Source organism: Lissotriton helveticus, chromosome 11, assembly GCF_964261635.1.
Source record: "Lissotriton helveticus chromosome 11, aLisHel1.1, whole genome shotgun sequence".
NCBI lineage: Eukaryota > Metazoa > Chordata > Amphibia > Caudata > Salamandridae > Lissotriton > Lissotriton helveticus.
The window spans coordinates 1,114,426,601-1,114,441,488 of NC_136072.1; the positions used below are offsets into that span (position 1 = coordinate 1,114,426,601).

A 14,888-nucleotide genomic window follows, 5' to 3' on the forward strand; every position below is an offset into this window, starting at 1 on the left:
CTCTACACTCACTCTACACTCACTCTACACTACTCACTCTCTAATACTCACTCTCTAATACTCACTCTCTAATACTCACTACTCACTCCACTACTCTACTTACGCTACAACTCTCTAATACTCCTTCTCACTCTACTACTCACAATCTACTACCCTCTACTACTCACTCTACTAACTATACTCACTATAGTACTCTCTACTACTACTCTATAATAACTATTACTCTCTAGTACTCACTCTACTACTCACTCTCTAATACTCTACTACGCACTCTCTACTACTCACTCTCTACTACTCACTATTACTCACTCTACTACGTACTCTCTACTAACTTTTGACTACTCTCTACTCTACTCACACTCTACTAATCACTCTCTATCTACTACTCACTCTCTACAACTCTACTAACTCTATACTACTCACTCTACTACTCTCTGCTACTCACTACTCATTCTCTACTACCTACTCTCTACTCTTAAATCACTATACTACTCACTCTCTACTACAACTCTATACTACTCTCTACTACTCATTACTACTCAATCTAATACTCTCTAGTACACTTTACTAACTCTTTACTACTCACTCTCTACAAGTACTCTCTGCTACTCACACTCTACTCCTCTCTACTACTCTATATTCACTCTCTACTACACACTAACTACTCTCTACTACTCACAACTCACTCTATTACTCTCTCCACTGTCTACTACTCACTCTTTACTACTCTCCTACTCTCTACTACTCTAGTACTCTCTAGTACTCACTAACTACTGCTCTCTAACCTCTACTCAATTTTACTACTCATTCTCTACTACTTGCTCTACTAAATCTACTCCACTTAAGATCACTTGTGGTGTTCCCCAGGGCTCCTCTCTTTCCCCTCTTTTGTTCAATCTTTACACCTATCCTCTGATTTTCGCACTCCAGCAGCTGGAGGTCACCGTATACAATTATGCGGATGACCTCCAGCTCGTCTTTAACCTTTCTTCTTCTCCCCATTCTATCTCTAACTTTCAGACTATTATGGTTTTCGTCAGGGACTGGATGAGCCACAACCATCTGAAGTTGAACCTGGATAAAACCGAGTTGGTTCTCACTGGTGGCTCTTCCAGTCCCTGGAATTCTTCATTTTGGCCTTCTTCTTTCGGTTCCCCTCCCACCCCCTCTCTTACAGTTAAGACCTTAGGCATCAAAATGAATAAGCACCTCACCCTTCACTCACAAATTAGTTCTGTTGTTTCTTCCTGCTTCTTCTCTCTTCGTACTATTCGCACTGTCTCCCGTTTTTTTTCCCCCCTGGCACTTAAGTTGATTATGTCTGCCTTAGTGATCTCCCGGCTGGATTATGCCAATGCCCTGTACAACGGCATTCCAGCCTACAGCTTATGAAAGCTTCAGCTGGTGCAAAACCAGGTGGCCCGGCTAGTGTACGGCCTCCCCCGATCCCATCATTCAACTCCGTTATTGAAGGCGCTCCACTGGTTGCCTGTCAGGGAACGTTCCCTTTTTAAAACTGGCTGCATGGTGTTTCAGGCACGCCAGGGAACAGCCCCTGCCTTTATCATCTCCTTGATAAAGGAATATGTCCCTGCTAGAGAGCTTCGCTCTTCTTCTCAATCCCTGTTACAGGTACCCCGCTACAAGCGAAAAAAGTGGGGAGGGGCCAATTTTTCATTTTTGGCACCCACCTTCTGGAACTCCCTCCCCGACCATCTGCGGTCGACCGAACACTACTTCCTCTTCCGTAAGGGCTTGAAAACTTTCTTGTTCAATCAGGCTTTCCCGCACTAACCCACTCATTGCTTCGCTCCTGCCTACTCGCTCCTGCTTACTGTGCCTTCAAAGCGCCAAGAAACCGTCTGGTGAACGCTGCGCTCTATAAATATTTTAAATTCAATCTAATACTCACTCTACTACCCTCTATTACAATCTAGTACTCTTCATTAATCTCTACTACTCACTCTCTACTACTCGCTGTCTCCTACTCACTCTATACTACTCACTCTCTATTACTGCCTACAACTCACTACTACTCTACTCTCTGCAACTCTACTCTCTATTAGTCTCCTACTCACTCTCTACTAACTACTACTCTCTACTGCTCACTCTCTACTACTCACTCTACTAATCACACTACAAACTCTCTAGTACTCACTCTCTATTACTATCTACTCACTATGTACTACTCACTCTCTACTACTCAATCGGCAAAACAGCCTAATCTTACTCCAAACCTTTACTCTTTGCCTAAAGGCACTAGTGCACAAAATGTCATAGGTCTCATCTTTATTACACATAAAGAAATTCTGTTTGTAATCAGGTGGCTTTTTAGCTTTAGCTTTATTAGTGTTTTTCACACTTTCATGAACATAACATGCATATATATGTGTGTGTGTGTGTGTGTGTGTGTGTGTGTGTGTGTATATATATATATATATATATATATATATATATCTGCAGATCTATATCAATACCAATATTAATGCATACTTACATATACATAGATGCACACATAGGCATGTTATGTACATGGGACTTTAAAAAACACTAAAAAGCAAAACTAAAAAGCCACCTAATTACAAACAGAAAAGCTTAACTAAAGCCGAGACCGTTGCATTGCAAATGCTTGTTATTTGCATTTTCAAAACAGTGCGATACAGTGTTCAGTAAAGATATATAGCAAATTGAGCACAGTATTCTTTCAGCAGAAACCAATATGACTATGTAACAAATACAAATATATCTAAATCCATCAGTCGCGGCAGGGGTTTTCAGCACGTTCATTATTTCTAATGCATCAATCGGAATCAGAGCTGGAACTATCAACATCTGAGGGTGGGTCACAAATGTCCCCTCTATATTTATTCCATGCCCCCCAAATTTTACTCCATTTTTGGGGACATCCCCTATTGCAGAACACTGCCCATTCTGAAATCATCGCTGCATCCATATCATGTTTCCAAGCCGCTAGTGTAGGTGACTCCGTCCCACCCCATTTCTGCGCTATGTTCCTCTTTGCCATCAGCATACCCAATGTCATCCAACCTTGTCCCGAACGTGTGAGGTCATTAGGTTCCCATATATTCAAAAGGCAACGTCTAGGGTCTGGCAGTATGGAAACCCCATCTGATTGAGACATGGTTCGCATCACTTGTGCCCAATAGTTTGCAATTCTCGGGCAGTCCCATATGGTGTGGTAGAAGGTCCCTTCTTCACCACAACCCCGCAGGCAGTATGGGTGTGCTATTCGTCTCATCTTATGCAGTGTGTGTCTAGTGTAATATGGTCTATGTAGTATGCGTATATGCACCAAGCGGAGACGCGAGGGGATGCCCACTTCTTTCGGAGACGCAATCGCCTCTTGCCACTCTGAATCATCAATGTCCCCACAATCCTGCGACCATTTCTCCCGTAGGGGCCCTGTCGGGTCAGGTAAATTATTTATTAGCTTACGATATGTCAGTGATGTCGCCTTCGATGGCATGTAGTCTGTGAGTAGTCTGTCCTCGAGAGGGGACGCTTCCGGGACGTCCGTTTCAGGTGTCAGTGTCGTCGTTAAGGCGTGGCATATCTGCATATACCGGAAGTGTTCTGATGGGGCCAAATCGTATTGTTGTCTCAGTTTCTCAAAGGGTATCACTTGCCCCTTCTGCCATAGATCCCCAATTGTTGAAATGCCTATAGCATCCCAGCAGTCAAAGCCCTTGGTGTGCCTGAGCTTCCCCAGCTTCTTTGTGTCTCATAACGGAGTCAACTGTGTCAGTACTCCCCGCCATCCCAACCTGGTCAGTGCCGCATGCCATATGATGAGTGTGAGTTTCAGTGGGCCAAACTTCGTGAGGGATAAGGATTTATCATAGAGGGGAGCCAGCATACCAAACAATCCCAACTGTGCCCTGTCTGCCTTTAGAGCTGGTTCAGTCTGCGGGAGATGCAGCCACTGGTTAATAACCTTTAACTGTGATGCCCAATAGTAGAGACAAATGTCTGGGAGCGCTATGCCCCCATCGTACCAGCTTCGTATTAGCTTGGCCTGAGCTATACGTGCGGGCTTACGACCCCACAATAGCACCGAGACCTGCGCTGTGATTGTTTTAAAATAGGCGGCATGCACGGGGTACGGGGTGTTTTCCAAAATGTAGAGAAAGCGGGGCAGAGCCATCATTTTGAAAAGCGCTGCCTTGCCCAGCAGAGTCAGGGGTAGCGATTCCCAGTGATGTATGTCACGCTTAAGACGATCAAGGGGGGGTTGCAAATTGTGTGCATGGAAGTTGGCCGGGTTAGCTGTAATGTATATCCCTAAATATTTAAACGTACTGTCTGCAGTCCGCAATGGGCAGCCGTCCGGTAAGCACGGCGGGGGGCCGTGCAGTATGTACATGGTGGATTTGGACCAGTTAATTGAATAACCAGACGCTCGGTCGTAGGCTGTGCAGACATCCTGAAGAGTGTTAACAGAGCGCTTGGGAGCGGTGAAATATAATAGGATATCGTCCGCATACAGGGATATCCTATCTTCCCATTCATCGGTCCAATTGAGGCCCCTGATAGTAGGCTCCCATCTTATGCATTCCGCCAAAGGTTCCAGAACCAAGGCACACAGCAACGGGGACAAGGGGCAACCCTGACGCGTGCCTCTGGCCAAGGGGAAATCCGATGACATATGGCCGTTAGCAGTGACATGCGCCATGGGCTTCTCATACAATAGGCGGATCCAGGCGCAGAACCTCGGGCCAAACCGAAAATGGCGCAGCACCACAAATAAAAATGGCCAATGGACCGTGTCAAACGGCATATGTGCGTCCAGGGAGAGTATTACTGCTGGTTCTTGGAGATATATCCCTGCCTCCCTGCCTTGCGGACTCCAAACTGCCCGCCATCCCAACTTAGCAGAGTGCTTATTATCCCTATCCAAAAACATCGTTGCTTATGAGAGCATGGGGTGAAAGTCCAAGGTAGACCAGATTGAACACAACAGTTCCAAAGTCCCGGCTCACCATCAATATTATTGTCAACAGTTAGGGGAGGTGAGTCCCAACCAGCAATGACCAGCAATGTAAGATACATTAAACAGAGGAAAGAGGTAGGTACTTCCCTTGTACCCGAAAGAGTCAGTCCCCAGAGTCTTTGGTCATGTCGGCCTCATCTCTCTCCTCCTGCTCGGGTTCTTCAGCTTGCGCGGTCTTCCCTTGTTGTCTACGCCGTCTGTTCTGTTTTCCAGACCCCTCCGCCTGACGCCACCCCTCGAGCCAGTCGTGTGCTTCCTCTGGCGTATCAAAAACCCAGGTTTTTCTATCGGCCACCACTCTGAGGCGTGCCGGGAAGAGCATGGAGTAGGGCAGTTCGCGGGATCTCAGCGGCTTTTTCACCTCGTGGAAACTCCTGCGTCGCGCTGCCACCGCCGTCGTATAGTCAGGGAAAAATGAGATTTACGAATTTTGGATCCGTATGGGTGGTGCCACTCTTGCCATCTGTAGAATGGCGTCCCGGTCCCTGAAATTAAATATGCGTGCCAAGACATGTCTTGGTCGGGCCCCTGGTCGTGGGCGTCCACCTGGTACCCTGTGTGTCCGCTCCACAGAGAAGAAATTTGAGAGACCTTTAGGTTGTAGTGTGTTTTTACAAGATCCTCCACGTAGAGGTCCATGGCAGGTCCCCCTTCCTATTCTGGAAGGCCAATTATACGAATATTGTTGCGGCGGGAGCGCCCTTCCTGTTCGTCCATCTTGTCCGCCATTCGCCTATTGTCCTCCTCCAATTGTGTGACACGTTTAATCAGAAGCGCAGTGTCCGAGGTGAGTGACGTCGTGACCTGTTCCACCGCGGTGACCCTGGCCGACATTTTTTGCAGGTCTGCCCGCAAGAGCGTCACGTCCGTCGAAATCGTACCCACCGTGGTTTGCACCTGATGCAGGGCCGCCATAATGTCCTCCAACGTTATTGAGGGATTACTACCCCCTCTGCGCCTTTAGTACCAGTTCCCTTTTGATCTGGCAGTGGGGGAAAGTCCTTAGCGTAGGCAAATTTGTCAAGCTTGCTTTGTTGGGGCGCACGAGTGCCTCTGCCACTCATTGTGAAGGGAGCGATGGCCACTGCTCCTGATCACACTAGGAAAATTGACGTGCGCACCGTTGGCGTTACAATAATCCAACCTGAGTGGAGGGCAAAATGCCCTGGTTCACCAGCCCACGCAGGTTCGTTTGCCTCCTAGTCCAGGTCCCAAAAGACGGGCAGCACCCCACCCTGCCCCCCGTACTTGTAGCAGATGCGCCGTGGAGGCATCCAAGTCAGGCCCTGTGGCACAAGCAGCGCCAGTCCAACCACAGTGCCAGCAGTGCAGTATCTGCAGGCCCCAAATTCAGTTCTGGGCCCAGCCTAGTAAAGTTCTGGCCAGTTTTATTGTGCGCGCGGGGGGGGGGGCGCCGTTTCGGGTGAAAGTCGTACCAGTTCCAGGGGGTGCAACGTGCAACGCCATAAAAGTCGGCAGGGTGGTAAAGAATTGCTTGAGCTAGTGTGGAGCCAATTTTGGAGTTGCTGGCACACACGGAAGTGTGAATTTGGGCAATGCCGAGTTTTGCCGCTGGCGGGTGATAGCTAGGCTCCGCGCCTCTGTGTGCCTCGCATGTTCCTGCTATTAATTCGCCCTGACGCCGAGGCGGGAACAAAGTCGGGCGGGGAAGTGTGCTCTGGGAGGAAGTTGCACCACTCACCAACCGCTAGCAGTCCCGGCCTTAATCCGTCGTCTGGTGCACCGCTTGTTGACAGCGCCGTGGTTCACGCCTCTACGGCGCCGCAGCAGCCCCGACGCTCAGCCGCCAGTGGATCTTCAAAATTGAGGCCGGTGCGTACAACGCGGCAGCAGGCCGCAAACTTTTCTCCGATGCCGCTTCTCGCTCCGAGGTCGTAGGAGCCTCAGAGATGGATCGCTGTATGCCGGTTCACCTCCGTCACAGATATTAAGAGCGCGGGGCAATGCCTATGCCGGATAACTGGCCGGATATGTGAGGGGAATCGGTCTCACCCTCGGAGCCTCACTAGGTCGCCGCCATCTTGGTTGGCTGCAGGCCACGCCCCCCCACACTGTTAATTTATAAATTGGGGTCTGAGGGTAGGAGTGTATTAAAAACTTTACCTCTATACGTCATGAATATTAGCAGTGATGGAGGGGTAGATGGTGTTGTTGCTGAGATTCAGGATTAGTATGCATCCATAATAAAAGCTCTGTACAAAAGATGTAAAGGTGTAGGAAGAACACTGTACTGGAGTGGCTTAAGTTTCTTCAAAGGACCTGAAGAATCTAGTGATAATTTTGTAGCAGCGTTGAGAACACTCGCTTCACAATGCAATTATCATTAGTTTAAGGATGAAATAATTCACGATCAATTGATTACGGGAATGAACAATAAGAAAATTTCAAGAACGTTTGTCTACTGAAGTTCCAGATATTGAAACTGCACTAACCTTGGCAAGGAGCATTGAGCATTCTAAAATGTGCATGACGGAAATGAACACGAGTTCAAAGTCAAGTGAAGTAAAGATAATAACTAAGAAATCTGAGAAACGTATTATGAAGTCTGAAAAAGAAAATGCGCAACAAAAAGGTGAATTTTCCATCAGAAAAAGTGTGCGAGAGAAAGGAGAATTGACATGTTTCCTGATGTGGTAGCAAATCTCATCCAGGCAATGGCACATTATGTGCTGCCCTTAACCAAGTGTCTTTAAAATTTGTCTGTAAAGGGCATTTTACACGGATATACATGTCCTCAATGGGACAGAAAACATGTTCCAATTCTACTTTTAGTACTCTCAAGCACTATGTTTCTAAGGATGATGAGAACACTGCGCTCTTGTCCTCTGCTGCATGTAATATAGATGGTGTATTGGAAATAACAGGCAACAGTAGGAGGCAGAGAAATCATTCTTATTGCACTATTTCAATTAACAAAAAGAATGTCAGGATCATGGCTGATTCAGGTTCTTCTTTAAATTGATCGTGTATAAAAAAATTTGCTTATGGAGGGAAAAGAGTAGAAGTTGTTGAAAAAAATACAAGCTACCTTCGAATTTGATAGTAGTACTACCACCATGCAAGTATATATTGTAAGGAATGTTTCAAACTTGTTTGGAAGGAGTGATCAGGGTGATCATGATATAGTTCTAGATCCCAATCATCCTGACATGGTTTTGTCTAAGCACAGATTAAAAAGCTTAAGTATTTATGCATGCTGGATATAATGAAACCTCACAAAGGTTCCCAGTGGCTCGCTCCAGTAGTATTGGCTCACAAGTAAATGAAATCTCTGTGATTGTGTTTGGATTTGCGAGATTTGAATGTCAACATTGCGGTTGATTGCCTAACATCAATGAGCTGTTAGCCACCTAAAAGGGGGCTGAAATATTTACATCACTTGATCTATTTTCTCCGAACCACCAGATTTAACTATGTGTGAATTCCATAAACCTCACTTATTTTGTTACACTGGAAGGCGCTTATTGACATGTGCAGTGGCTTAGCATCTGCTTCTTCCGTATTTCAAATATTGATGAATAATGTATTTAAGGACATGGAAGGAGTTATCTATTTTCAGGATGACATTTTAGTTTACGGAAATTATATGAGTGGACTTAACATAAGAGTGAGGAAAGTGTTGGAAGTGATTTGTGATAGTGGTCAAACTCTCAGGAAACACAAGTGTAAATTTCTCTGTCAAGTTATCTATCTTGATCATTTTGTATCAGGTAAAGGTACAGAGCCAAAATCAAAATTTTAGAAGCAGTAGAAAAGACTCCTACACCGGTGAATAAAGATCAGTTTTAGGCCTCATAGAATATTATGTGAAGTTCGTTCCACTTCTGCATTAAAACCTCAGCTTTACATTAACTTCTTAAGAAGAATTTAAAGTACAAGTTAGATGATGAATGTGACAAGGGTTTTGAATTGATAAAAATTGAAGTAGTTGCTTTCCAACCACTAACGCTATTTGACACTAACGATTTAAGCATTATTACTCCAGATGCCAGCAACCATGGGTTAGGGGCTGTGTTAATGCAAAGGAGGAACAGTTTGAATTTGCTTTAAGAGCTTTGCGTGGAGTGGAATCCACTTACTCCACAATAGAAGAAGAGGCTATTTCATTGTAGGGCATGCCATATTTCAAAAACTATGGGGAAGGCAGTTTATTCTAAGAACCGATCACAAGCCATTGGTTGATCTGTTGAGCACCACTGGAGGAGGCAAGGCCACTCAATGTAAAAGGCAGTACAGGCTTCACGAATTGTATTATACCCTTGTGTATGTTTCAGGCATAAATAATTTTGCCATAGGCTGTCTAGGTTAACCTTATGTGCAAAAAATTCCCAGTTGGTATGTCGGATGATCTGGAGATGGTAACTGTGACTAGCTCAGTGGGTGTTTTCATGAAAGGACCTCTGCCTGAACAAGAATGGAAAAGTACACTGGAGGATGATTGTAACATTCAAGTTGTTATGAAATTTCTCATATCGCTAGCCTAATTTTAAGACGTTACAGCATGACCTCATTCCCGACAAGAAAGTTGCTGATAAATTATCAATAGTAGATGGTATGTTACATATGGACTGTTAGCGGTTCCCAAAGGTCTGCAGAAAAAGGTTCTAAACTTGGTTCATGAGGGACATATAGGTATATGTGCCATGAAATGCAGATAAAGAGAGCATTTCTGGTAGGCTGGTGTGGCTAAGGCAGTAGAAAATTTCATCAGGGATTGTTGTATTTGAGTTCTCAGTGATGAAAAGTAGGTAACCGAACCCAATCCCACCATTCCTTTGACTTGCAGCAATTTACCATGGCACAAATTAGCAATTGATATTTCAGGACTGTTCTGTGTTTTAGGGAGTCAACCCAAATGTTGCCTTGTTTTGATAGACTATTTTTTCAAGTGGCCTGTGGTAAAGTTTGTGAAGAATGTTAACTCATGTATCATCATTGAGTTTCCTCAATAGGTGTTCCTGAGAGAGGAATAGCCAGAAGAGTTGGTCACTGACAATGGCAGCCAGTTCGTGTTCACAGAAATGTGTGAGTTTTGGGAATCTGTGGGTGTAAAGCATATAAAGACCTCCCTTTATCATCCTTGTAGCAACCGGCTGGCAGAAAGAATGAATAGGGTAATAAAAGATCAACTTCAATTAGCATTGAATAATAATTTGGTATAGAAATTTGTAATCAGGGACATGTTATGGGCCATGAGGACCAAACCATACATTCGGACTGGGGCATCATCTTTTACTTTCTTAAGAGGGAGAATAGCTGGATCTAGATTAAACAAGGAGTCGCTGAGCAGAAAGAGAGTGAATATAAAGAAGCTGGAGGGGGTCCTATATGTCAGACATACGATCCAGGGCAAATACAGTACGGCAAGAAGGAAACATCGTATTCTTCACATCAAGGTGGGTGATTGGGTCAGGATCAAGAAGCCAGCCATGTGCAGAAAGGGCTATCTCTTTTCTCTGCTCCTGTGCAAGTTAAAGACATTAGAGATCATTTAGTGCTGGATAATGGTAACGTTTGCAACAAATCCTTTGTGACAGTCATCCCAGATTTAATGTCGGGGTATGCTAGAAGTAAATTTGGGGTGAATGACAACAAGTGTGAAAATCCAATGTCTCTGGATCATTATGCCTCCAACAATGTTTTTACTGTGTCTGTTTGGTTTTGTTGTATAGGAAGGATGGTGTGTTGGGCGAGGCTGGGGGGTTTGTTATATAGGAAGGGGGGTTGTTTTGCCAGGCTAGGGGAAATGGAACATTGGGTTACAACACCACGGGGTGGTTGCAACGTGTGGTTACAGCGTGGCAGTTGCTGTCTATACTTTTGGACTGTTGATGGAGAAATAAACTTCCTGAACCTACCTCATGTATGGTCTCCTTTGCTGTATGGTATTATTATACAATGTGCTCTGTGCTACCTTATACTTCACCACCTTTAAAGCAGAACTTTGCATGTACAGTTCCAACCTAGACTTTTCCTTGTGGTGTAAGTCAGATTGATGGTGTGAGGACAGTGATAGCAGTACATGATTGAGCTGGTTGTTATATCCAGGATTGTATTGATAAACATATTTTGTGGTTGATTAGTCAATACAAGTTGCTTTACTGGCGTAGTTTCCTGTGTGGAGTGTTTCCTGTCTATGAATACTAAAATCCTTCTGTGAGGGCAGTTATGTTTTATATAGATTTGTTTGGAACAACTAATCAACCGTGAGGGTATCCAGGCACTGGAGCAGGTGTGTAGGCATGAGACGAAGAATATCAGACCCTACAGAATTATTCGAGGAGCCAGGTCTTCAGCTTCTTGCAGACTTCAAGAAGTGATGAGGTGGCCCTGGTGTGTTCAGGGAGGTTGTTTCAGGTCTTGTGTCGGATGTAGGAGAATGTTAGATCTCCCGTTCTGCTTTTGCGGGGAGTGTGTGACTAAACGTAGGTATCTGGAGGGTTGGTAGAAATGTAAGCAGTTGTTCAGGTATGTTGATCCAAAGTTGTGTGAGTGCCTTGTAAATGTTTGAGCAGTTTTAATTGGCTGTGTGTCTCGATGGAGAGCCAGTGGAGCTCTCTGAGGTTTAGTGAGATGTGGGTGTTCAGTGGGAGGATGAATATCACTGCGGCAAACTGGATTGTCACGAGTCTGCGTAGGAGTTGGTTGGAGATCCCGGCTTCTGCATTGCAGTAGTCTACTCTGTTTGTGGTGTAGGCTTGTGTGATGGTGCGTCTGGTGTTCAAAGGTAGCCATCTGAATATCTTGTGGAGCATGCAATGAATGTGGATGCAGGAAGACCTGATAGCGTTGACTTGCGCGGTCATGTAGAGCTTGTCATCCAGGATGATACCTAGGATTTATGGTGTGGTCCGTTGGTGTGGGTGTAGGTTCAAGCTCTGATGGCCACCAGGTACAGTCCCCTGGAGAGTACTTTTTCCAGAAGGTCAGCACTTCCGTCTTGTCAGAGTGGAATTTCAGGCAATTAGTTCTCATCCAGTTTGCTATGTTCATCGTGTGTTGGAGAAGTTGGTTCTAGTGGTGGTGGATTTGTTGGCCAGAGAAAGAATAATTTGGGTGCCGTTGGCATAGGATATGATGTGGATACCTTGGAATCTGGTGATGTTGGCTTCAGTAAGTGTTTACCATTCAGAAAGGTGTCCGTCTTGGTTGGTGGTGGTCAGGTTGGTGATGAGATCTTTGGGGTCTGGTTGTTGTTCGAAATGGCTGTAGATCCATGCTATTTTGCTGTGGAAGAATTTTGATAAGTTGTGGGAGAGTTTCTGTGATAGGGTGATGGTGTTGGCTGCAGCCTCAGGGTTGGTGAATTGTTTGACAATTGGGAAGGTCTCCTATAAACTGTTGGAGCTTGCCTCTTTGTGTTTGGTTAGTGCCTTTTTTGGTGTCTTTCAGAAATCAGTGGTAGCATCTGAGTGCAGTCTTGTAGGTGGTTCTGATCTAGCATTTGGCATTGAGGCTGGTTCTCCATTTTCTTTCTAGCTGTTTGCAGTAGCGTTTAGATTCCTCGTGGTCATTTGTATACCAGTGAGTATCTTTGCTTCACAATCAATCTACTAGTAACTTCCTTTTACAGCTGCCTTGGATTTCCTTTAGTCAGGGCTAATATATTCCCTTTGCCTATGTATTAAATGCCCCATACCTATGCATTGTAATCATTTTGTATAGACAATGATGGCAGTTTTGTGCTTCTTGTAATGGATTACATTACTTTGTTCATGGGTTTAAACCTCTGAGCACACAAAATGTTTTTCTTGCACCTCTGTAACTAACACATCAGGTACGTGTCCACTGTAATGCATGTCAACTGGATGCCTCCTGGGGCTGATATCATTATCACAGGTTTTATGCAGATGGTGTAATTCCTGGAACAATCAATAAATCTACTTTGAGAAGATGGTGGGGGTTCAGTGTTTTTTTCCCAAATCAACAAGGCCCGCCTTAGACCCATAGTAGGGCATTCTAGGTCTTCACAGCCTGCACAATGAACACTCTTTCTTCTACTCATGCTTTTTTTTTAATATGGGTATCTCCATTAGGAATTTTCTGTTTCTGTATCTCCTGGTATATGGGCATCTACTTCCAACTCTTTCTTCTGTTACCCATTTATAGGCCTAAGATTCAAGCTAAATGGGTAACAATGATATCCTGCTCCCAAACTGCAAGCCCCTGTTTCTAGGCAGTGGGATTTGGTACTCAAGTTGTGCACAATCTACACTGTCATTTATTTTCTTGTCATAGACTCTGAGCTTTTGCAGCTGATTCTGTTTTTCAGAACCGACGTCTAACGCTATTTGCTTTTAATTTTTGAGAGATGGTGACTTACGTGTGAGCTTGACAAGGACATACCGGCCTCTTTCATGAAGATAGTTGCTAGCGTATTCAGGGGAGTTTTCCATCTCACTCAAGTTTGCCAGGATTCCATTTTCATCCAACAGGTCGATGGAAGCTGGATTAGGAGAGAAGTGTTGAAAAGTCTTTGAATATTGGGGGGTCAGTGGGTGGTGGTACATGGCATATGTGTGTTCATTACTGCTGTGTGTTTTATAAGGCTGACACAAATGTTAGTGAACACTGTGAACTGACCTACTGCCCCTCAATTCTTCAGTGCTTTTTCACTAAAGGTAAGTGTCCACTTAAAATCTAACACTTTCAACCACTCTTTCTAGATCTCTTCTACTTCTTTCTTATCTGATAATATGTATTTTCTATGGTACACTCTTTGCAACCTTTCTCACATTTGTCAAGGTCCTTTCTAGCCACCCATGCTTTAAAGCCTTCCCTTCAAACCCTGCAGTTGAACCTTCCTCCTTAACTTCAATCTTCCAATGACCACTCTACCCTTGGATCCTCATCCTATGTCCTTATTCTCCTTTTCTACACCAGTACTCACCATCCAAACCACACTTGCTCTTCTCTTTCAGGCACTTGGAAAGGTTGATTATTTTGCAATTCAGGTTCAGTAGCACCTGTTCATTGGCTGTGGGAGAGACCAAACTTGTTACAGGAGTAGATACATGCTATATCGTTTTTATGTGGGGGCAGGCTGAAACTGCATCATAGCATTTTAGCCCTTCATACACTGTGCTCAAGCGTGAATGACATTTTGCAATTGGCACGTGCCAGTGGGGCTGGAATCATTCACAGACGGGTACTGGTAATAATGTTACAACACTGAAGTCATAGGGATTGTGAAAACTCCATGCGTCACAGAAGAAACAATGCAGCCAATGTATTCATCAGGAGAGTGGCAAGGATATAGTATGAAGCTGGTGGTAAATTTTTTAGAACACTGCTGCGCATATATTACTAAAGCATTGTGTGGTAGTACACTGACATTACATACAACACATTTTCAATTGAAAAGGCCATTACATTTGCACAGATGTATAGCTTATTTGATAAAACTACGCAGCAAACAAATGAGAATCTGTGGAACTCATCATCAGCTAGTGTATTCATTTGCATTAATTGTATTAAAATATTGTTTCCACCACACTTCCAAATTACAAAAAAATAAGCTTAATTTGTTCTTTGCTAATTCTGATATATTCTGAAATCTTAGTACAGTTCATTTACAGGCATTTCAATTTTGCTGTGTTCTAGAAATAAAAAACCCTACTGGTTTTCCCCACTCCCAATAACTGGCAAGGTTGTCACATAAATCCTCTTACTTCTCAGTAAGAGAAAGAAACGTAAACATCAAGCTCCCTTTTAAAAGAATATACAGCAATTTGTCAGAAGACCAGAGCCTGACATCTGACCTATTTATTTGAATGCACAGCATGTGACAAGATACAAACAAAATGTAAAGGCCTCTTTACTGCTCATTCGAATTCTGAGCTCTAGCACTTTTATT

At 44.3% G+C, this 14,888-nt stretch overlaps 1 protein-coding gene across 1 annotated transcript in view; it reads right to left on the bottom strand.

Moving 5' to 3' along the window:
* C11H22orf15 (chromosome 11 C22orf15 homolog) overlaps nt 1-14,888 on the bottom strand; it is a 116,376-nt gene that overhangs the window by 45,432 nt on the left and 56,056 nt on the right. The window contains exons 2-3 of the mRNA XM_078667820.1: nt 13,923-14,009; nt 13,356-13,478 (exon numbers count right to left, since the gene is read on the bottom strand). Coding sequence (XP_078523946.1) covers nt 13,356-13,478; nt 13,923-14,009 — 210 coding nt within the window. The remainder of the gene's footprint in view (nt 1-13,355; nt 13,479-13,922; nt 14,010-14,888) is intronic.